General features: G+C 42.4%; 1 protein-coding gene across 4 annotated transcripts in view; it reads left to right on the forward strand.

The window, feature by feature from the left end:
- The first annotated feature begins 2,907 nt into the window (after nt 1-2,907).
- LOC112256512 (homeobox-containing protein 1) overlaps nt 2,908-24,911 on the forward strand; it is a 29,875-nt gene continuing 7,871 nt past the window's right edge. The window contains exons 1-3 of one of the 4 annotated variants that reach the window (XM_042325508.1): nt 2,908-3,186; nt 4,459-4,531; nt 22,977-23,564. In XM_042325508.1, coding sequence (XP_042181442.1) covers nt 4,467-4,531; nt 22,977-23,564 — 653 coding nt within the window. In that variant the 5' untranslated portion in view covers nt 2,908-3,186; nt 4,459-4,466. Of the gene's footprint in view, nt 3,187-4,458; nt 4,532-17,150; nt 17,212-22,976; nt 23,565-24,911 lie in introns of those variants that run through there. The other 3 variants (XM_042325507.1, XM_042325509.1, XM_042325510.1) reach the window with 3 other exon arrangements.

Consider the following 24,911-nt stretch of genomic DNA (forward strand, 5'->3'; position numbering starts at 1 on the left):
ACGCAGTCATCCCCCTCTTCAAAGGGGGGTGACACTCTAGACGCAAACTGTTACAGACCTATATCCATCCTGCCTTGTCTTTCTAAAGTCTTCGAAAGCCAAACAGATAACTGACCATTTCAAATCCCACCGTACCTTCTCTGCTGTGCAATCCGGTTTCCGAGCTGGTCACGGGTGCACCACAGCCACACTCAAGGCACTAAACGATATCATAACCGCCATCGATAAAAGACAGTACTGACTGGCCAAGGCTTTCAACTCTGTCAATCACCGTATTCTTATCGGCAGACTCACCAGCCTTGGTTTCTCAAATGACTGCCTCGCCTGGTTCACCAACTACCTCTCAGACAGAGTTCAGTGTGTCAAATCGGGGGGCCTATTGTCCAGACCTCTGGCAGTCTCTATGGGGGTACCACAGGGTTCAATTCTCGGGCCAACTCTTTTCTCTGTATATATCAACATTGTCACTCTTGCTGCTGATGATTCCCTGATCCACCTCAACGCAGATGACACCATTCTATATACATCTGGCCCTTCTTTGGACACTGTGTTAACAAAACTCCCAACAAGCTTCAATGCCACACAACACTCCTTCCATGGCCTCTAACTGCTCTTAAACACTAGTAAAACTAAATGCATGCTTTTCAACAGCACCAGCACGCCCGACTAGCATCACTACTCTGGACGGTTCTGACTTAGAATATGTGGACAACTACAAATACCTAGGTGTCTGGCTAGACTGTAACCTCTCCTTCCAGACTCATATTAAACATCTCCAATCCAAAATTAAATCTAGAATTGGCTTCCTATTTCGCAACAAAGCCTCCTTCACTCACGCCGCCAAACATACCCTCGTAAAACTGACTAGCCTTCCGATCCTTGACTTCGGCGATGTCATTTACAAAATAGTCTCCAACACTCTACTCAGCAAACTGGATGCAGTCCATCACAGTGCCATCCGTTTTGTCACCAAAGCCCCATATACCACCCACCACTGTGACCTGTATGCTCTCGTCTGCTGGCCCTTGCTACATATTCGTTGCCAGACCCACTGGCTCCAGGTCATCTATAAGTCTTTGCTAGGTAAAGCTCCACCTTATCTCAGCTCATTGGTCATATACCTGCTGGCGCTTTAGCATATCTCACTGGTCATCCCCAAAGCCAACACCTATTTTTGCCGCCTTTCCTCCCAGTTCTCTGCTGCCAATGACTGGAAAGAATTGCAAAAATCGCTGAAGTTGGAGACTTATATCTCCCTCACTAACTTTAAGCATCAGCTATCAGAGCAGCTTACCGATCGCTGCAGCTGTACACAGCACATCTGTAAATAGCCCATCCAATCTACCTACCTCATCCCCATATTGTTTTTATTTACTTTTTTGCTCTTTTGCACACCAGTATTTCTACTTGTACATCATCATCTGCACATCTATCAATCCAGTGTTAATTTGCTAAATTGTAATTACTTTGCTACTATGGCCTATTTATTGCCTTACCACCTCACGCCATTTGCACACACTGTATATAGACTTTTTCTATTGTGTTATTGACTGTATGTTTGTTTATTCCATGTGTAACTCTGTGCTGTTGTTTGTGTCGCACTGCTTTGCTTTATCTTGGCCAGGTCACAGTTGTAAATGAGAACTTGTTCTCAACTGGCCTACCTGGTTAAATAAAGATTGAAAATAAAAAATGTAATAAAAAATGCAAGAACTAATTAGGGAAGAAGCAATTAGCTGGTATTCTGTCTATAATGGAGTGGCCAGCACAGTCACCGGAGCTCAAAACTTTTGAGCTGTTGTGGGAGCAGCTTGACCGTATGGTACGTAAGAAGTGCCCATCAAGCCAATCCAACTTGTGGGAGGTGCTTCAGGAAGCATGAAATCTATTCAGATTACCTCAACAAATTGACAACTAGAATGCCAAAGGTCTGCATGGCTGTAATAGCTGCAAATGGAGGATTCTTTGATGAAAGCAAAGTTTGAAAGACAATTATTATTTCAATTAAAAATCATTATAACTTTGTCAATGTCTTCACTATATTTCCTATTAATTTTGCAACTAATTTTTGTATGTTTTTATAGAAAACAAGGACATTTCAAAGTGACCCCAAACTTTTGAACGTTAGTGTGTGTGTATATATATATATATATATAAAATAAACAATAACCTTTCATCTTTTTCTACAAAATACAGAAATGTGCCTTTTCCACATATGTAGGCCCTGGTATTGAGCTGGAGATAATGAAAATGAGTTTTAAAAGTGGTGGAATTGCTCTAAAATAGAGCTTACTGTTCACTGTCAGGGTTGAAAAGATGAGTGGTGGCTTACCCTCCATTGTGCATTTGACTGCCTGCACTCTCCTTTACCCAGTTTGACATAACCACAGCCAAACCATACATTAAACAGGCTCCACTCAGCTACTGTGGCTGTTACCATGGGGTCTCTCTCTTTCAGACCAGGACCAGAACCACACACACACAGTCTTGTATAACTAACCAAGTGGGGGCACACAATTCAGTCACATTCAAAATCCCATTCTCCCTAACCTTAACCCAAAAACCTAACGTTAACCCTAAAACTAATTCTAACCGTAACCCTAAACCCCCTAGAAATAGCATTTGACCTTGTGGGGACTTCTGGACCCCACAAGTATAGCTAAACACATCCACACACACACACCTTAGATGAGAAAACATTATTCATGTCCAAAAGCAGGTGATTGTGGTCTAATTTGGGTCTGTGAAAAAAACGGAAGTGGATAACTTTTAGAACTTTGTGGAAAAAAACATCTCTATTACTGAAAAAAAATTGATTGGATTATTTGACAACAAATCCGCCAGGCGGCGGTCAAATCCAAAGAAAGAGTTTATCAAGGGTGCATTCAAGATCGTATGTTTCTGAGACGTTCCTGCAATAGGAATTTCCAAAACTACGAATCCCAGAGAACCTCAGTGCGCTCGCTATTAATGTCAATATGGCCACTGTCAGTCAGACAAAGGCGAATCAGTCTCGCCACGAAATGAAATCAAATTAGCAAGCTAGAGGAGAACGGATGGCATTGTGAAAACCGGCTGGTGCATGTTCCGTGTCGGGGATATAGAAGAGGACTTGTCACGAGGACCAACTAAACACCGGTTTATTAAATGCTGTGGAGGACGGGGGACCTAGATACAAAGATCAAGGTAAGACTTGTAATGCTAAGTAGTTAGCATAGCTTGCATTTCTGCAGACTCGCCCGCACTCCTTGGCACTGATCCCAATGCTAGTCAGCAAGCTAACTTTATTAGCTAGCTGAGCTATAGCTGGTCACTTAAAGGATTTATAGCTAATGCCAGATCAGTGTTTTTTGAAGTCGTTGGAAAAGTCTGCTTGGTCTATACAGGTTGTAAAGATTGGTAGATAACAAGCCAGATGTCATGTCATAACTATAACGATAGCTTATATATTTGTCACGCTAGCTAGATACCCAGTACTGTAGCTATTGTCATTGAGCTACCACACAACTGTTTAGATCACTAGATAGCAACAATACGTGTGTGGGTGCCTTTACCCTGCCATGTATCTATTTCCTGCCTATACTGTAACTAGATCATTATCATAAAGTAACAACGCAGCCAATGCCATACTCAAATGATTAGATCATGCAGAGTTACTTGCAAAGGATGAGCTAAGTAACGTTCGCCTAAAATCTAGAGCTGGACCGTGATTGAACACCACCTCTCCTGTCACCACACACTTTGCAAACAGTCGGAACCCTGAGGCGTTTGCTTGCTGTTAGCTACAGGTTATACACACAGGCGGATAGTTTTTGCATAGTTGTCTGGACTGGGTTTGGATTATTTTATTTTAAATGGTACGCCCGCGGCGCCGTATGATGCATTGGCTTTGCACTGTTTTGATTCCAATGTGAATGTTACGGGGGTGACGTAATTTGAGTCACCACGTCACAAAATTATGCCGGGTTCAAAACAACTCCGAAATATGCCGCATTCAAAACAATTTGGAAATCTCACACTTCCGATTTAATTGGTTTTAAAACAACTGGGAAGACTTTATTAAAAAAATAAAAAAAGCTCCGACTGGGAAAAATGTATATTAAATCATCCAACTTGGAATTCCAACTCGGGAACTCGGGCCTCTTTCTAGAGCTAGGACCTGAAGATCACTGATTTGACCTCGCATTTTTCCAGTTGTTTTGAATGCGGCTATAGAGTACCACGGTATGGGTCATAATACCCATAAACTTAGCGGTCAAACATGGAAATGGTTCCAATTGTTTTCCCGCCATTCATTTTTCCTCATAGGGGATTTTAGAAACATTTAAAATAAGAGCTGTGTTTCGTGGCTTACCCTGGCGTGATGTTTTGATAACTGTGTAAAGCTCTCTAGGACAAAGTTACTTTTTATAAATATATTTGCCTGTATTTACCCCCCAATAATGCATTGCAAATTAGCTGCTAATATGGCTATCATAAAGGACTACAAATGCCATGATGACCTGGACGAGACTGCTGAATCGAGGCAAAGGTAAGAATCTCTGAATTAGCTATCTAATGTTAGCTAAATGTAGTAAGAAATAAATTGGCTACACTTCTTTAAATTCCCAATTCTGTGATCTGACCTGTGATAGTTTTAAATTGACACAATACCTGTTAGCAAAGGTGTCAGCTAGCGTGATGTGCTGGAGCTTGCAGGGATTTGTAGTTTTGCATGTCTACTTTGACGCTTATTAGCATTTTAAAATCTGAACGTAGGTAGAGTCGACTATATTGATAAGTCATCTTGTCCAAGAGAGATTTACATGGTTATCAAAATGTCAGCGTAAGCCTAAACGTTACCCTTGTTTACATTGAGCTACACTGGGGTCAGAACATAATCATGGTTGGACAACATCTTGGTGTCATTATTCTTAGTGTTGTCTAACGTATGGAGAACATCTAGATTATGAAACATTTACACATTAATTTATTTAAACGGTCTCTTAGAAGCAATATGTCTGGTTTTAAATGCCCTATGTGGCATCAATATGAGTCAATCATTCATTCTGGTGCCAAAATTGACTACAAAGTGTAAATAGGATCATTTTGGTCAGTATCGTCCGAAATTTAGTTTTGTGAGTTCTTTACAACTTACTGGAGTGTTGGGTATACTTAAGTATCAAAAGTTAAAGTATAAATCATTTGAAATTCCTTATATTAAGCAAACCAGGAGGTACCATTTTCTTTTTTTTCCCAGATAGCCAGGGGCACACCAACACTCAGACATCATTTACAAACAAAGCATGTGTTTAGTGAGTCCGCCAGATCAGACACAATATGGATGACCAGGAATGTTCTCTTGATAAGTGTGTGAATTGGACCATTTTTCTGTCCTGCTATGAATTCCAAATGTAATGAGTACTCTTGGGTGCCAGGGAAAATGTATGGAGTAAAAAGTACATCATTTTCTTTAGGAATGTTGGGTGGTAAAAGTTGTCAACATATAAATAGTAAAGTACAGATACCCCAAACAAACTACTTAAGTAGTTTTACTTAAGGACTTTACACAACTGCCAATTGCCCAGAGACAACACCTTGTGCTATGTTGTGCTATGTTCCCAGATGCCATGTGGACATTCGTTGTCAAGTCTGCATATGGGTGGAACGTAAGCACATTTTTTTTCTCGCAAATAGGAGTAAGAATGGGCTTCCATAAAGTTGTTGCAAACTTCCAATGCATTTCAACAATATGGCCAGGAATGGATTACTTGCGACAGTGTATCTTCCGCTGCCTGTCAACCGTCAAACCACTGGTGTTGGTGAGTACTTTAGCTAAGTATATAGCTGGTACTAGCTAGCAGTTATTTTTGGTTATACAACATTATTTGATAATGTTAGCGTGCCAGGCTATCTATGATGCCACAGATGAAAGGAGAATGATACTGTAGCTAGCTAAATACATCATGCTAACGTGTAATGTAATGTAGCATCTCAGAGGACGATGTGCATAGCTGACCTTAGCTAGCTAACAACAGCTAATTGTAGCCCATTGACATTTTATTATTTGCTAAAATTTAAGTCGATACAGGGCAGGCACTTGGATACTAGCTTTCTAGCTAATAATAACATGTAGCCAGCTTACTGTCAACAATGTTTCAACACTAGCCAACTCATTTAAACTCGGACAAAGATATAACTTACCCGGATTTGCAAATGAGGTAGCTAGCTAGCATTTGGGGGCTTCGTCTGCTAACCCAAAACATGACTGTGATAATAAGTTTTTCGTTTATTTTCTAAGGCAAAAATAAATGATGGTACTAATCTACTACAAATATAACTATGGCTCTGGTAGTGAATAGCAAAACGTTATCAGGAAGCATTCAGCAACGTACACAGCTGGTTGCATAGTAACGGCGTTCAGCGTCACCGGGCTGAATCTATTCTGTAATTAGTCCCTCTATTGGCATATCAATTATTTCCAAACTAGAGTTATTTTTCTCGCTGTGTTTGAGTTATATTTGATTTCATTCACAGCCTACATACAAAACCTGGTGGATTTGTTGTTCAGCAGCATCTAGGAACCCTCCTACCATATCAGGAGCTGTTATACACCAGTCCCACTTCAGAGTAATGGAGGACACTTGAATCAGGTTGGTCACATTTGATTTGGTCAATGGTCAAAACACGATCTGTCCTGGAATTCACCTAACCACCATTGATAATGTAATCATTGCTGTGTGTGTATATCTATGTTGTAACACTGTGCCAATGGACTACTCCTGGGCGGAGTGAGTAATTCCATGCTGGCACGTGTCCCTTGTGATTTAGCTGTGTATCAGGATCTCTGATTGGCTATGTTGAATTGTGTATTTACTGGTGGCTTCCATGACTGTATGGTGAATGTCTTTCCCTCTCTCCCTCAGTGATATAGGAGCTGGGTTGGATACACAGTGCATTTGGAAAGTATTCAGACTCCTTCACTCTTTCCACATTTTGTTACATCACAGGCTTATTCTAAAATTGATAAAATATTTTTTCCCCCTCATCAATCTACACACAAAAAAACAGGTTTAGACATTTTTGCAAATGTATAAATAAAAAAAATATCACATTGACATAAGTATTCAGACCCTTTACTCAGTACTTTGTTGAAGTAGCTTTGGCAGCGATTACAGCCTTGAGACTTCTTTGGTATGACGCAACAAGCTTGCACACCTGTATTTGGGGAGTTTCTCCCATTCTTCTCTGCAGGTCCTCTCAAGCTCTGTCAGGTTGGATGGGGAGCGTCGCTGCACAGCTATTTTCAGGTCTCTAGAGATATTTGATAGGGTTCAAGTCCGGGCTCTGACTGGGCCACATCCAGAAACTTGTCCCAAAGCCACTCCTGTGTTGTCTTGGCTGTGTGCTTAGGGTCGTTGTCCTGTTGGAAGGTGAACTTTCTCCCCCAGTCTGTGGTCATGAGTGCTTTGGAGCAGGTTTTAATTAAGGATCTCTGTACTTAGCTCCATTCATCTTTCCCTCAATCCTGACTAGTCTCCCAGTCCCCGTCCCTGAAAAACATCCCCACAGCATGATGCTGCCACCATGATGCTTCACCGTAGGGATGGTATTGGCCAGGTGATGAGTGGTGCCTGGTTTTCTCCAGACGTGACACTTGGCATTCAGGCCAAAGAGTTCAATCTTGGTTTCATCAGAATAGAGAATCTTGTTTCTCATGGTCTGAGTCCTTTAGGTGTCTTTTGGAAAACTCCAAGCGGGCTGTCGTGTTCCTTTTTACCGAGGAGTGGCTTCCGTCTGACCACTCTACCATAAAGGTCTGATTGGTGGAGTGCTGCAGAGATGGCTGTCCTTCTGGAAGGTCCCCCATCTCCACAGAGGAACTTTTGAGCTCTGTCAGAGTGACACACGGGTTCTTGGTCATCTCCCTGACCAAGGCCCTTCTCCCCCGATTGCTCAGTTTGGCCGGGCGGCCAGCTCTAGGAAGAGTCTCGGTGGTTCCACCAAGTGCTCTGACATCCACTTTCAACTGTGGGACCTTGTATAGACAGGTGTGGGCCTTTCCAAATCATGTCCAATCAATTGAATTTACTACAGGTGTACTCCAATCAAGTTGTAGAAACATCTCAAGGTTGATCAATGGAAACAGGATGCATAGTCTCATAGCAAAGGGTCTGAATAATTTTTCTTTTCAATTTGCAGAGCTTTCTAAAAACTTGTTAGCTTTGTCATTATGGGGTATTGTGTGTAGATTGATGACAATTTTTTTGTTGATTTAATCCATTTTAGAATACGGCTTTAACGTAACAATGTGGAGAAAGTGAAGGGGTCTGAATACTTTCCGAATGCCATGAAGAAGCCGAAGTCGGGCTCCTTCATGACCAGTATTTGTGACGAGGGGCCTGGAGCTGTTCTACGCTGCCATGCCCATCAGGTGTTGGCAAACACCTCCGAAGGGACAAAAGGGGATTACTAATAAGACGGTACATCACAAGTGTTTAGTAATCTCACCCTTTTTAATATGTGTGCCACTCATCAACTCTTCCTCGTTTAAATTTTTTTTTTTTTTTACAGATGGGCAGAAGAGATGCTTTTGGAATCCTCTGACTCAAAGACCGGTTGATACTGCTGTGTGAATTGGGAGAGACCTTGCACTCAGCATTAAAATTATACTAGTACTTTTTTATATCTTTTGTTATTATTGTTACTGTTACACTTGAAAGATATCAACACACTTTGTTTAGAATATCTACTGAAGTTCAGCATTTGCACTCTTCTCATATTCCTTTGTAGGCTACTGACCAATGCAAAGCAGCCTCCTGGAGTAGTATGGGAAGAGTGCCATCCTCCTACATCTCACATCTGTCTGTACTTATTGAACTCTGCCTGCTGGACCCATGGGTTGAGGCAAACTCTTGTCATATCCAGGATGGAGTGTCATGCACTCCACCCCTCCTTTCACCTGACTGCACCTGTCCTTAAGACACTAACAGCTTACAGACGGTAGGCAATTAAGGTCACAGTTATGAAAACTTAGGACACTAAAGAGGCATTTCTACTGACTGAAAAACACCAAAAGAAAGATGCCCAGGGTCCCTGCTCATCTGTGTGAACGTGCCTTAGGCATGCTGCAAGGAGGCATGAGGACTGCAGTTGTGGCCAGGGCAATAAATTGCAATGTCCGTACTGTGAGACGCCTAAGACAGCGCTACAGGGAGACAAGACGGAAAGATGATCGTCCTCGCGGTTGCAGACCACTTGTAACAACACATGCACAGGATCGGTACATCTGAACATCACACCTGCGGGACAGGTATAGGATGGCAGCAACAACTGCCCGAGTTACACCAGGAATGCACACCAGGAATGCACAATCCCTCCATCAGTGCTCAGACTGTCCGCAATAGGCTGAGGGAGGCTGGACTGAGCTTGTAGGCCTGATGTAAGGCAGGTCCACACCAGACATCACCAGCAACAATGTCGCCTATGGGCACAAACCCACCGTCACTGGACCAGACAGGACTGGCAAAAAAAGTGCTCTGCACTGACGAGTCGTGGTTTTGTCTCACCAGGGGTGATGGTCGGATTCGCATTTGTGCTCGAAGGAATGACCGTTACATCGAGGCCTGTACTCTGGAGCGGGATTGATTTGGAGGTGGAGGATCCATCATGGTCTGGGGCGTCACAGCATCATCTGACTGAGCTTGTTGTCATTGCAGGCAATCTCAGTGTTGTGTGGTACAGGGAAGACATCCTCCTCCCTCATGTGGTACCCTTCCTGCAGGCTCATCCTGACAGGACCCTCCAGCATGACACTGCCACCAGCCATACTGCTCGTTCTGTACATGATTTCCTGCAAGAGAAGAATGTCAGTGTTCTGCCATGGCCAGCAATGAGCCCGGATCTCAATCCCATTGAGCACGTCTGGGACCTGTTGGATCAGAGGATGAGGGCTAGGGCCATTCCACCCAGAAATATCTGTGAACTTGCAGGTGCCTTGGTGGAAGACTGGGGTAGCATCTCACAGCAAGCACTGGCAAACCTGGTGCAGTCCATGAGGAGGAGATGCACTGCCGTACTTAATACAGCTGGTGGCCACACCAGATACTGACTGTTACTTTTGACCACCCCTTTGTTCAGGGACACATCGTCACATTTCTGTGGAACTTGTTCCGTTTATGTCTCAGTTGTTGATTATTATGTTCATACAAATATTTACAGGTGTTAAGTTTGCTGAAAATAAACGGTGTTAACCGTGAGAGGACATTTTGTTTTTTTGCTGAGTTTAGTTGCGCACAAGTCGGTATTGTTGCTAAACAACCAACCCGTCTATGCGACCACGTTTTCCAAAAACTCTGTTAAAGCTGCAATGTGTAACTTTTGGGCGACCTGACCAAATGCACCTAGCAACGCGACTTATAGAACTGTCATTCTCATTGAAAGCAAGTCTAAGAAGCGGTAGATCTGTGCTATGTGCGCTATTTCTATGCTTACGTTCTTAAGTTTTGTTTTTGTGACTTTTACTTTTGTACACCAGCTTCAAAAACAGCTGAAAATACAATACTTTTGGTTATTGAAAATATATTTCACAGTGGGTTAGATTATACAGTGATTCTCTACACTGCTTTGTCGTCACAAACTGAAATTAGGAGTAATATTAGAAATTAAGCAACCAGGAAATGGTGGAGCGATTTCTGCATATTGCACCTTTAAATATCTCCTCAGAATTAAGTTTCAAAGATGTCTGCAGAAAGAATGGGATGTCAGCTATGAGATGACACCTTGAGTTTGATAAATATATCTTGGTTATTGAACTACAGTAGGTGAATTGGATTTACATCCAGTAATGTAATTCCATCATGGGTCCCTGATCTGTACTATACAGAAATGGATATTTATGGATATTAATCTAAATTCTCTTCATGGTGATGTATCCTGAATAGGTACATAAAAGTAGAAATATGCATTATCCTTCTTTTGGATACTTTGGTATTATTTTACACACGGGCTATTATTCTAATGAGCTCCGCCCCCAAGTTTGGTCCAGTTGGCCTGGACCAAACCAAACCAATCAGATTTCTCTTTCACAAGTTATGACATCACAGCACAGTATAGCATGGTACAGTTCTGTACAGTACAGGGTAGTACAGCACATTATACTGTACTGTGTACTCATATGCTCTCCTTTTCTTTACTGTAATGTTCTCCACTGTACTGTGCTGTCCAAACTCAGATTTGGTCCAGACAGGGCGGACTGACTAAATTTCAATGTCCATGGACGTCCAGTGTCGGTCGGTGCTCAGTGGGTGAGGATGCGTGTTACAGTACATGGAAAAGAGGGTACGTAGTAGGTGTGCGTGAGGAAGGAGAATCAGCGCAAGTCTGGTTGTCCATACAGTTTTCAGTCTTGCTTTGACTACAAGATGAAAGAAAATAGTTATGAGCTGAACATAACAGTATGCTAGTGGAAAGGAAGACAGTAAGCAGGTGACTCAACGGTGGTTTGTTAACACTATGATTTTAAATTGTAGCCAGTTCAATTGCGGAAATTCCGTTACCGATTTCGTAACGGAATTACGACTTTTAATCACTTTCTAATACATAAACGTTTATCAGTAAATACACTAGCTTATTTGGTAGGTCTACCTATACTTGTTACTTCTGTGAACTTTCATTATCCTCCCTCAGAGAGAAACTTGAAAATATCTTAAACATATGGGTTTTTGGAAATGAAAGGCACATTTTTAGGATGGAAAATGGTTGAAAAATGTACAGTTGAAGTTTACATACACCTCAGCCAAATGCATTTAAACTCAGTTTTTCCACAATTCCTGACATTTAATCAGAGTAAAAATTCCTTGTTTTAGGTCAGTTAGAATAACCACTTTATTTTAAGAAATGTGAAATGTCAGAATAATAGTAGAGAGGATAATTTTGTTCAGCTTTTATTTATTCCATCACATTCCCAGTGGGTCAGAAGTTTACATACATTCAATTAGTATTTGGTAGCATTGCCTTTAAATTGTTTAACTTGGGTCAAACATTTTGGGTAGCCTTCCACAATAAGTTGGGTGAATTTTGGCCCATTCCTCCTGACAGAGCTAGGGTAACAGAGTCAGGTTTGTAGGCCTCCTTGCTCACACACCCTTTTACAGTTCTGCCTACACAATTTTCTATAGGATTGAGGTCAGGGCTTTGTGATGGCCACTCCAATACCTTGACTTTGTTGTCCTTAAGCCATTTTGCCACAACTTTGGAAGTATGCTTGGGGTCATTGTCCATTTGGAAGACCCATTTGCGACCAAGCTTTAAGTTCCTGATATCTTGAGATGTTGCTTCAATATATCCACACAATTTTCCTCCCTCATGATGCCATCTTATTTGTGACGTGCACCAGTCACACCTGCAGCAAAGCACCCCCACAACATGATGCTGCCACCCCCGTGCTTCACGGTTGGGATGGTGTTCTTCGGCTTGCAAGCCTCCCCCTTTTTCCTCCAAACATAACAATGGTCGTTATGGCCAAACAGTTCTATTTTTGTTTCATCAGTCCAGAGGACATTTCTCCAAAAAGTACGTTCTTTGTCCTCATGTGCAGTTGCACACCGTAGTCTGTTTTTTTTATGGCGGTTTTGGAGCAGTGGCTTCTTCCTTGCTGAGTGGCCTTTCAGGTTATGTCGATCCAGGACTTGTTTTTACTGTGGATATAGATACTTTTATACCCGTTTCCTCCAGCATCTTCACAAGGCCCTTTGCTGCTGTTCTGGGATTGATTTGCACTTTTCGCACCAAAGTACGTTCATCTCTAGGAGACCGAACTTGTCTCCTTCCTGAGCGGTATGACAGCTGCGTGGTCCCATGGTGTTTATACTTGCGTACTATTATTTGTACAGATGAATGTGGTACCTTTAGGCGTTTGGAAATTGCTCCCAAGGATGAACCAGACTTGCGGAGGTATACCATTTTTTCCCCTGAGGTCTTGGCTGATTTCTTTTGATTTTCCCATGATGTCAAGCAAAGAGGCACTGAGTTTGAAGGTAGGCCTTGAAATACATCCACAGGTACACCTCCAATTGACTCCAATGATGTCAATTAGCCTATCAGAAGCTTCTAAAGCCATGCCATCATTTTCTGTAATTTCCCGAGCTGTTTAAAGGCACAGTCAACTTTGTGCATGTAAACTTCTGACCCACCTGAATTGTGATACAGTGAAATAATCTGTCTGTAAACAATTGTTGGAAAAATTACTTGTCATGTCCTAACCAACTTGCCAAAACTATAGTTTGTTAACAAGAAATATGTGGAGTGGTTGAAAGGTTGGAGTCATTAAAACTCATTTAAGTGCATGTAAACCTCCGACATCAACTGTATATATGCCTTAATAAAAAAATGTTTTAAAAAAGACTCTTAGCTTTCATTTGACATGCTCCTATGAAGTTTACATGTTGGAGCTCATGGGTCCTTTAGATGGAAATGCCCATGCTTAACTAGGGAGGCTCGACAATCGATAGTCAGGTTTCCATCCAAACGGCGACAGCTTTTCATGCAAATATTAAAAATTGAATTAAAAAATTATGGGCATTTTCACATGAGATGTTTCCTTCAAACTGACATAACTTTTGCGGTTAAAATTCCCATGTATTGAACAAAAAAATACAAGTTAAATTGGTTTCCATCGCATTTTCAACTCTACTGATTGTTTTGTCACAAAACCTGTTGCGTTATATAGAAAAATGTGCCCACTGGTCTTGGCACATGCGCTCTAGCCAACAGCTCGCAGGAAGTGCGGGTAGGCTACCTTCATGAGATTATAAAGACTGAGCTAGATTATTTTTATTTGTCAAATGCAGTGGAGGCTGGTGGGAGGAGCTATAGGATGGGCTCATTGTAATGGCATAAATGGAATGGTATCTAACATATGGAAACCATGTTTGACTCCGTTCCATCAATTCCAGTCCAGTCATTACAATGAGCCCCTCCTATAACTCCTCCCACCAGCCTCCACTGGTCAAATGGCAGCCAAGCATCATGATCATGTCATCAGAATAAAACCCTTGATATTTATTGAAAAGGTGCATCAGGTTCATCACCGGGCACTTTCACCATCCTGTGAAGTTCATCCAGTGCAGGCTGCTGAGGGGAGGACGGCTCCTAATAAGGGCTGGAACGGAGCAAATGGAATGGCATCAAACACATGGTAACCATGCGTTTGATCCCATTCCTCTCCTGCTATTTTCACGAGCCCGTTAAAAGTGCCACCAACCTCCTGTGAGTTCGTCATAACTTATTTCATCTGTATCCTAAAACTGCAAGCTTTCCCTGAGTCGTAGCGGGAGACCACACAACATATTGCATGACTCCAAAGTTTACTTCTATATGATGGGTATTATACCAATATCTTTCTAGATTTATTCTTGCCTCCTATAAGACCCGTACATGATACAGACAACATCGTGGTGTCATTACACTCCTTATAGTTTGCTTTAATATACGGAGTGTCTAGATGATGAAATAAAAATATTTCACATTCATTTGTTCAACATTGCAAAATATGAATTGCAAAACTACCCGTTTAGATTTTGTTCATTTTTAGACATTGTTTAAAGCAATATACTCTACAAGTACATCACATTTACAGAGTGGGTTCTCTGCTACATGATAAATGAATGATTGACTGTGTAGCAGTAATAATCAATTGTATGAGCACCACCACCAGAGTGAATGGGGAAAATGGATTCAAAGGGAACTCCTTCTACTGGTGATTTGCTGAATGTGTAATCTTAATTAAAAGGAGGGCTTGGATTGGTTCATGACATGTAATGTAAATTTCAATGTATAAAATCATATTTTCAAACGTACCAGGGAGCCCACTCTGGATGTGATGTACTTGTAGAGTATATTGTTTTAAATAATATGTCTAAAAATTATTATAATTTTTATTTTAAGTGTCATTTTGGGTGATTCTGTCTTTAAGGGCGTGTTCGTAAATTCACTCTGTCGTGCCAGAGTGTGCTCAGAGTGCATTTGTGAGTGTCGTTAGATTGTCCGTTAGTAAATTCAGAGCGTTCCGCTCTCAGAGCGTTCAGAGCGCACACTGGACGCTCTGGCCGAGGAGTAAGGTTGATCTGACCGTTCTGACCTCCCAACAGCAGTCAAGCACGCAACCGAACTTGATTGCTACTTCCAGACACAAATGAGAGAACACCTCACTCTGAACATTTTACTCGCCCTAGCACCACTGTTTAGTCTGATTTCAAATTTTCTAGTGCATTGGTGAATGCAACTGTGCTGCTGGCAACCACTTCAATATGTTTTTTTTCTGCCGACGTTTACTGGACGGCAGTATTATTCAAATGGACGTTGCGCGTTCGTAAATTCCTGTTATTTTGTGCTCTGGCACACAGACGAGTGTGCTCTGAAATCGGAGTATATAGCCAGAGTGAATTTACGAACACAGTCCAAGTCTCCAGTGGGTGATGAAGTCCCTTCCATCTATGTAATGTATTACGTTAACGACCGTTCCACAGGTGCATGTTCATTAATTGTTTATGGTTCATTGAACAAACATGGGAAAGTGTTTAATCCCTTTACAATGAAGATCTATGAAGTTATTTGGATTTTTTCGAATTATCTTTGAAAGACATGGTCCTGAAAAAGGGCAGTTTCTTTTTTTGCTGAGTTTGTGTCAAAACAGACGGGGTTGGCTTAGATTGTTGACAACATGTAAACTATATTTCATCTCCAATGTTTATTGGAAACAAATACATTTGCACAATTAGCACTTGTTTCTCAAATATGTCATTAGAGTTGTTGGTTAGCTAGCCAATCTGAGCCATATAAGCATTGACATGAAATCAGTCAGAACACCTCAAAACAAGACATTGTATCAAGAACAAGATGAAACTAGCTGAAACAAATCACTTAAGATTCCCCAAAAGGCAGTTTCTTGTCACTGCTTTCTGGCCATCCAGAATCACAACAACTCAGACTTCTGCCCCATTGAAGAGTGCGCATCGTTTTTTATAACGTTGTCATCTATTAAAACATATATATTTAAACCTTGGAGATTTTACTGTAATTCTGTTACTTAACTTTGCGTCTGCATAGGTCTACCAGCAAAATGTGTTTTTTCGTGAAATTTTCTGTGTAAATTGTTCAACGTTGTCCTTGTGCATAGTCAGTCGTGTAGTGGCGGGTATACGCTGTATACCCACTTCCTTAAGCCGTATCAATTAACAATGTTGACGGAACAGATCAGAATATTTAGCTTAAAATGTCGAGCTATTACTTATTCAGCAATATGCACACAGCAGTAGGCCTATGCGCGAATGCTCCAAAAATGCAATTGGCAGGAAAACTCATTCTAAAATGTGCACAGCACATGCGAGCAGTTTCGTGGACAGAGATGTAAATATCTGCTAAAAATGTAGAAAGAGGGGCGATCTAATGATAGTTGTTGTATCATGGGTTGCTATGATTAGGATCAGGCCTTTGGCTGCAAACAATGAAAAGTTACAAGAAAAACAATAGAACAGGAGAACGTATAGGAAGTCTTTCTAAAATAATTGCCCCATGTTTCTATGGGGGGATTTTGGCGATAGACTACTGTGATCCAGGCAATATATGTCTCAGAATATGAAGTAGAACATCCAGGTTTCAAACAATTAGAGAACAAAATAAACAGTTCTGACTCTTCTGGTAGATGGAAAGGCTTTCCCAAAAACTTCTATTTATGTTAACTAGCTACAAAGTAGCCAATGCCTACCTGGGGAAACTCCATCTCATGCACTACATTCTTGGGTTTTCCCAAAACCCCAAAAGTGGTCTCCTGATATGGTTTAAGCTAGAGGTCGACCATTATGATTTTTCAACGCCGATACCGATTTTATTGGAGGACCAAAAAAAAGCCGATTTAAAAAAATACATTTTTTAAGTATTATTTTTTTATATTTATTTTTTATTTTTTAAATTTTGTATTTATTTATTTGTAATAATGACAATTACAACAATACTGAATGAACACTTATTTTAACTTAATACATCAATAAAATCATTTTAGCCTCAAGTAAATAATGAAAACTGTTTAAATAATGCAAAAACAAAGTGTTGGAGAAGAAAGTAAAAGTGCAATATGTGCTATGTAAGAAAGCTAACGTTTCAGTTCCTTTCTCAGAACATGAGACCATATGAAAGCTGGTGGTTCCTTTTAACATGAGTCTTCAATATTCCCAGGTAAGAAGTTTTAGGTTGTAGTCATTATAGGACTATTTCCCTCTATACCATTTGTATTTGATTAACCTTTGACGATTGGATGTTCTTATAGGCACTTTAGTATTGCCAGTGTAACAGTATAGCTTCTGTCCCTCTCCTCGCTCGAACCAGCAACACAACGACAACAGCCACCATCGAAGCAGCGTTACCCATGCAGAGCAAGGGAAACAACCACTGCAAGGCTCGGAGCGAGTGACGTTTGAAACGCTATTAGCGCACGCTAACTAGTTAGCCATTTCACTTCGGTTACACCAGCCTCATCTCGGGAGTTGATAGGCTTGAAGTCATAAACAGAGCAATGCTTGACGCACAACGAAAAACGCACGAAAGTGCTGTTTGAATGAATGTTTACGTGCTTGCTTCTGCCTACCACCGCTCAGTCAGATACTATTATGCTCAGTCAGATTATATGCAACACAGGATACGCTAGATAATATCTAGTAACATCATCAAGAATGTGTAGTTAACTAGTGATTATGATTGATTGTTTTTTATAAGAAGTTTAATGCTAGCTAGCAACTTACCTTGGCTTACTGCATTCGCGTAACAGGCAGTCTCCTTGTGGAGTGCAACGAGAGAGAGGCAGGTCGTTATTGCATTGGACTGGTTAACTGTAAGGTTGCAAGAATGGATCCCCCGAGCTGACAAGGTGAAAATCTGTCGTTCTGCCCCTGAACAATGCAGTTAACCCACCGTTCCTAGGCCGTCATTGAAAATAAGAATGTGTTCTTAACTGACTCAGTTGACAGCCTCATTTATTTGTTTCAATAGTAGTCCTACTATTAGACTACTAGCACAGTACAGCTTGGGTTTCCTGACTGTGAAAGACCAATATGGGATTTATCATTTTAGGTCATTCGGAATTTGTCACTTTCTCATAGAATTCTTCAGACAGGGTGCCATCACTGGCTGGGCAATAGAGTTCACCCACTTCTCCAGACACCATTGCATAGAGTTGTATGGTTTGTTAAACTTTGAAATCAATGTTTTTTATTTTTATTTTGGCACACATTTTAAAGTGAAACATCTGAGTCAAAGGCTTATTCCGTTACCATGGAATTGCTTTCATGCAAATGTTTCCTCTAGTCCTAATTTGTAGATCATTATACAGGTTACCCATTAGATTTCCCCGTGTAGGCTCTGTGTTGCGAGACTAGTTTATCAGTCAGTGTTCCCAATACAAAACCAGAAGCACAGACACCCACATTTACCAGTATATCCACCTTTTCATCAGACACCTAGTAATCCAAAAGATCTCTAGGCAAAGGGAGTCAGGGAAAGTTTGCTGTGAAGCTGCTCACTGGCTGCTTCCTTCTGCACCTGGGTAAATATATTGCTTCCTGGCTCCTAACCTTTTTCTAGGGACCCTAAGGATTCAACTACACATGTTACAAGCTTGGAATGGTTGATTAGGCATGGAAAAATGTGTTATTTTGCTCCTAAGGACGATCATTTCCCTGGCGTTGCAGTCTACAGCACAAATATATAGTACAGTCGTTTCACAATTGTAATATGCTAGTAGTTGCGGCCACTTGTTTAACAAGTCACTCAGACCCAAACGCACTCGGTGTATGTTTTGAGAGTTTGTTTTTCCTACCGAGTCAAATCTGACACGCATGGACACTCAAACTTTTAAAAGCCATGAGGCTCTCGGGGCATAGTCGTGTGTGCATAGGTTTCTCTTGCACTCTCTCTCTCTCTCTCTCTCTATCCATCCATCCCTTTTCCCCTGCAGCCTTTCTGCTGAGCAGTGATCTACTGTATAAAGAGCATTGACCAGTGCTAGTTTAGTCAGCAGTATTAAACCTCTGCCCCCCAGGGTTTATATTACAGACTGACTATAAGACATGGTTTCAGTAGATCTCCAGGAAGAAGGTTGGGCAGCCCTGCTTCAAGTCAAGGTCCCAGGCACCTTATTGTTCCTGCCCTCACCTAGCTGGCACACCTGATTCAACTAGTCAAGCCCTTGATTAACCTAGTTGATTATTAGTCAAATCAGTCAAGTTTGCACTTGGCTAGAGCAAAAATGTACTATTTTCCCTAGGCGTTAGTGTTGGGACCTAGCTTAAGCCTACAGTTCATTTGGAAAGTATTCATACCCCTTCCCTTTTTCCACATTTTGTTACATTACAGCCTTATTCTAAAATGGATTACATTTATTTAAAAAGATATATAATAATCTACACACACACATAATGACAAAGCGAAAAACAGGTTTTTAGAAATATTTGCAATTGTATTATAACATTTCAAACAGATATACCTTATTTTCATAAGTATTCAGACCCTTTGCTATGAGACTTGAAATTGAACTCCAGTACATCCTGTTTCCATTGATCATCCTTGAGATGTTTCTACAGCTTGATTGGAGTCCACCTGTGGGAAATTCAATTGATTGGACATGATTTGGAAAGGTACACACCTGTCTATATAAGGTCCCACAGTTGACAGTACATGTCAGAGCAAAGGTTGAAGGAATTGTCCGTAGAGCTCCCCGACAGGATTGTGTCGAGGCACAGATCTGGGGAAGGGTACCAAAAAATGTCTGCAGCATTGAAGATCCCCCAAGAACACAGTGGCCTTCATCATTCTTAAATGGAAGAAGTTTGCAACCACCAAGACTCTTCCTAGAGGTGGCTGCGCGGACAAACTGAGCAATCGGGGGAGAAGGGCCTTGGTCAGGGAGGTGACCAAGAACCTGAGGGTCACTGACAGAGCTCAAGAGTTCCTCTGTGGAGATGGGAGAACCTTCCAGAAGTACAATAATCACTGCAGCACTCCACCAATCAGGCCTTTATGGTAGTGGCCAGAAGGAAGCCACTCCTCAGTAAAAAGGAACACGACAGCCCGTTTGGACTCTCAGACTTTGAGAAACATTATTCTCTGGTCTGATGAATCCAAGATTGAACTCTTTGGCCTGAATGCCAAGTGTCACGTCTGGAGGAAACCTGGCACGACCCCTACGATGATGGTGGCAGCATCAAGCTGTGGGGATGTTTTTCAGGGGCGGGGACTGGGAGACTAGTCAGGATTGAGGGAAAGATGAATGGAGCAAAGTACAGAGATCCTTAATTAAAACCTGCTCCAAAGCACTCATGACCTCAGACTGGGGGAGAAGGTTCACCTTCCAACAGGACAACGACCCTAAGCACACAGCCAAGACAATGCAGGAGTGGCTTCAGGACAGGTCTCTGAATGTCCTTGAGTGGCCCAGCCAGAGCCCGGACTTCAACCCGATCGAACATCTCTAGAGACCTGAAAATATCTGTGCAGCGACGCTCCCATTCCAACCTGACAGAGCTTGAGAGGATCTGCATAGAAGAATGTAGAAACTCCCCAAATACAGGTGTGCCAAGCTTGTAGCGTCATACCAAAGAAGACTCTAGGCTGTATCACTGCCAAGGTGCTTCAACAAAGTACTGAGTGAAGGGTCTGAATACTTATGGAAATGTCACATAATAAAAAATGTCTAATTCGTGTTTTTGCTTTGTCATTATGGGGTATTGCAGCATACCACCCTGCATTCCACTGCTGGCTTGCTTCTGAAGCTAATCAGGGATGGTCCCTGGATGGGAGACCAGAGACCAGCTGCTGGAAGTGGTGTTGGAAGTTCAGTAGGAGGCACCCTCATCTAAAAAATTATCCCAATGCCCCAGGGCAGTGATTGGGGACATTGCCCTGTGTAGGGTGCTGTCTTTCGAATGGGACGTTAAACAGGTGTCCTGACTCTCTGTGGTCACTAAAGATCCCATGGTACTCATCATAAGAGTAGGGGTGTTAACCCCGGTGTCCTGGCTAAATTCCCAAATTGGGCGTCATATCATCATGGCCACCTAATCATCCCCAGTTTACAATTGGCTCATTCATCTCCTCACCCTGTAACTATTCCCCAGGTTGTTGCTGAGAATGTGTTCTCAGTCAACTTAGTAGGTAAAATGTAGATTGAGGGGGGACAAAAACAACCATATTTTTAGAATAAGCCTGTAATGTAACAATGTGGAAAAAGGGAAGGGGTCTGACTACTCTCCGAATGCACTGTACAGTTTGAGAGGGAGATAAGAGAAGCAGAGAGGGGGAGGTATGCCTCATATATTCCAGAGAGCTTTTTAAAAAACATTTTTTTTAAGGACGGCAGATTTGGAATCATATTGTGGAATGTGTCCAGCAGCCTTCATGTGACCACATCAGGACAATGTAGAGGAGAATGTAGTGTGAAATGAAGATCACGAGCTGTTAATGTCTCCTTCCTCTGACTCTGATTCCTCTGATTTAGCCAATGTCTCAAAGTAAGCATCCCAACTGGCACCCTATTTGCTATAAAGTACACTACTTTTGACCAGGGCCTGTAGGGCTTTTTTGTTGTTGTATTTTTGTATTTTTTTTTGTTGTCTGCTCTGTGCAGACTGGCTTTTGATACGGTACTGTCTATGTCAAGTAGGCTAGGCATTGTTGCATTGTTTTAAGGCTCTACATAATAATAACATATAGGCTATATGCCCTCTTGTTTTCAGTTGATGATATCACTAGTGTGCTTTGTGCAATATGCATTCTGACTATGGTACCTCCTTCTCCACCAGCCTTCAGTCACTAGGTCTAGAGACTGTGTGTGTGTGCCCTCTACTCTTTTTGACTGCCTGTTTTTGTTGTTGTTGTACTGTACTGCTCTCTTTGTATGTGTGTGTCCTGGCTGTGTGTGTATGTACAGTACTGTATGTAAGTTTGTCTGAGGGCTGATGTCTGTCTGTGTGATATCTTATACACTGTCCTATGACTCATCCCCGCCCTCTTCAAAGGGAAAATATGGAGGTTGGCCGCTTAGGATGGAACATTTTCTTGGCGTTTTTCCCAAGTCGCACTCTCTGTTAACCCCTCCTCCCTCCCTTTCTCCTCTCAATCTTTCAACTCTCTCTCATGCATGTGTTCTCTGTCAGCTCTTTCTCTCTCGCACACACATGAGGTCTGCTCTCTCTCTATTTCCATCTCTCTCACCCTCCCCCCTTTCGCACTATCTATCTAAGTCTATCCATATGTCCCATCCCTTTCCACATATATCCCTCTCTTCTCTCTCTCTCTCCTACCTCTCATGTGCTTTTCCTCATTCTCCCCGTCTCTCGCTCTCGCTCTCTCTCTCGCTCTCGCTCTAAAAGCCCTCTAAGAGGTTGATAGAATAATCCATTTCATATCTGGGCTGCAGCTGCTGAGCCAGTCTTCTCTAAGCATGCCGCTGATGAGGAGATAAGGTGTGTGCGGCACAGTGCGGTTCTTCGGGAATTTCCATTTGTGTGTACTTCTCTGTAAGCTGGGTGATGTTTTTTGTGTGATTCTGAGTTCATATGTGTCTCAGCGTAATCTTTTGTAAGAGCTGCCATGGTCTCCCTCATAATAATGGGTTAGGTCATAGACATAAGCAGTGTTATGCAATTCTATTTGATCTGTGCCAGTGTCTAAGGGGCTCGAGGTTGTTCTCTGGACAGCCACAGCTCCCCATCTCTCCATCTGTCCCTATATGTCTCATCTAAACTCGTCTCCTTCTCCCTCCTCTTCATCGTCTGTCTGATCTGAACTCTCGCTCTCCCTCCGTTTAAACCCTTCTCCCTCCATCCATTCCTCCTAAACTCTCGTCTCTCACGCCATCTCTCTCTCTCTCTCCCTCTTCATCCATCCCATCTAACCTTTCCCCTCTCTCTCGCTCCATGTCAACTCCTCTCTCTCTTCTCTCTGTCCAGGATGTCTCAGTTCACCGATGAGCCTCGCTTCACCATCGAGCAGATTGACCTGCTCCAACGGCTGAGGAGGACGGGGATGACCAAGCCAGAGATCCTCCACGCCCTGGATACCCTGGACAGACTGGACCGCCAGCACGGACACAAGTTTGGACGCCGCCCCCAGACGCAGCCCCAGCCTGTCGGTCAGGGACCGACGTCCAATAGCAATGCTAATATGACGTCGTCTTCCTCGTCCAATAATGCTGTGGCGTCCTCGTCGACGTCCACGGCCGCCACACAGACTGGTTACCAGGCGAATGGGAGTGGCGGGAGTGGTCTGTCGCCGTCACCTAGCAACAACTATGATATGTCGCCGCCCCCTCCGGCGGTTGTATCTGCCCCTGTTGCTTTGGCAGCAGTGGCTCAGAACGGGTGTGGTGGGGTTGGTGGCGGCGGAGAGATTGTTGCCATAACGAACGGAAAGCTGTCTCCACCACGGTTTCCTATCAGTGTTAGTGCGGTTAGTGGTGGCGTGACGGGGAGAGGCTACGGGTTTGAGGCCAGCGAGGAGGAACTAGACGTGGACGACAAAGTGGAGCAACTCATGAGGTGAGGAGGAGTAACCGGAGTCTTATGCCTCGTTCACGTGCTAGTTGGAAATAGGAAACTCTGACATTTCCGACTTGGAAACTCATTGAACTCGAGTTTCTCACTTGAAAGTACCAGAATCAACCAATAGGAAGCTCTACGCAAATAACTTGTGTCCATGTGAACTTGGAACTTGGAGGTCCCGAGTGTCGTATAGCACACGAACACAGCATTATCTGAATAGATTTAGATGGTAGTCAATAGGCACAAAATGGGAACCAAACTAATGACCTTTTGTACTACCTGAACATGTCGGTTTTTGAATGGGTTTGTTCTGAGCTAGACCCCCCCCAGGCCTGAGTCAAGTGATATCTGTCTATAATCACAGACACCATAATCAGACACACCGTGAAGCAGGCTGATGCTTTTCACATTAAGAAATTAGACTAGAGTGGGATTTACTTAAAAATAACTTTAATAAATACAGACTTGAAACAGGCAGAGTTAAAATGGCTAAAGACAAAGGGAGAGGTGTCAAAGATGCAAACACTCCTCACATCCTCCTCGCTTACACTGAAAACCAGGTGCCTCTCCTGCACCTTTGACCACCTGCACACAATTAGCAGGCCAAATTGGTGGGAGGCCAGTCAGTTATCAGTTCACCAATGCTTGTCCAAAAACACATGAACACACAATAGGTTATTAAATGGACAGTTTTGGTTGAAGTGGTTGGAAAGATATCATGAATCTATGAATTGAATAATGGAATATATGCAGGTAATGTTGTTATCTGGTTTGCTACATAAAATATGGTAATGTTATTATCTTATATTACACACACACACACACACACACACACACACACACACACACACACACACACGTGTCCTGTCAACCCTGCAGCTGCTCTTTTGTAGTGTGTGCCCAGTGATAAAGGCAGTATTGATTAGATGGAGTGATGAAAATGAAATGGAGGGAGAGAAAAGTAGCAGTGTATTTCTGGCAGCTCAGTGCTGCCTGATTCTCCCTCACGTTCTCCATGAAGGGGAATCAATATAAATGTAAATGAGAAGGCAGTGTATCGACAGAAAGACTGTGTGTCTCCAGTGTTCAGCAGGCGCTCCATCACATCTATCAGAACTGCTCTCTCTCGCTCGCTCTCCTTCTCTGTTTCGCTATCTCCCTCCGTCTCGCTCTCTCTCTCTCTCTCTCTCTCTCTGCTTTTGTTACATTCACTCTTTCCGTCTGACAATCACACATGCAGCGGCACTTGGTCACACACAGACACACAGACACATTTTCTCTGCCATCACCCATATTCTCCTTGCTTTTCCTCAATCCCTCATATTGGGCTCCCGAGTGGCGCAG

Source organism: Oncorhynchus tshawytscha, linkage group LG08 (assembly GCF_018296145.1).
Source record: "Oncorhynchus tshawytscha isolate Ot180627B linkage group LG08, Otsh_v2.0, whole genome shotgun sequence".
NCBI classification, from domain to species: domain Eukaryota; kingdom Metazoa; phylum Chordata; class Actinopteri; order Salmoniformes; family Salmonidae; genus Oncorhynchus; species Oncorhynchus tshawytscha.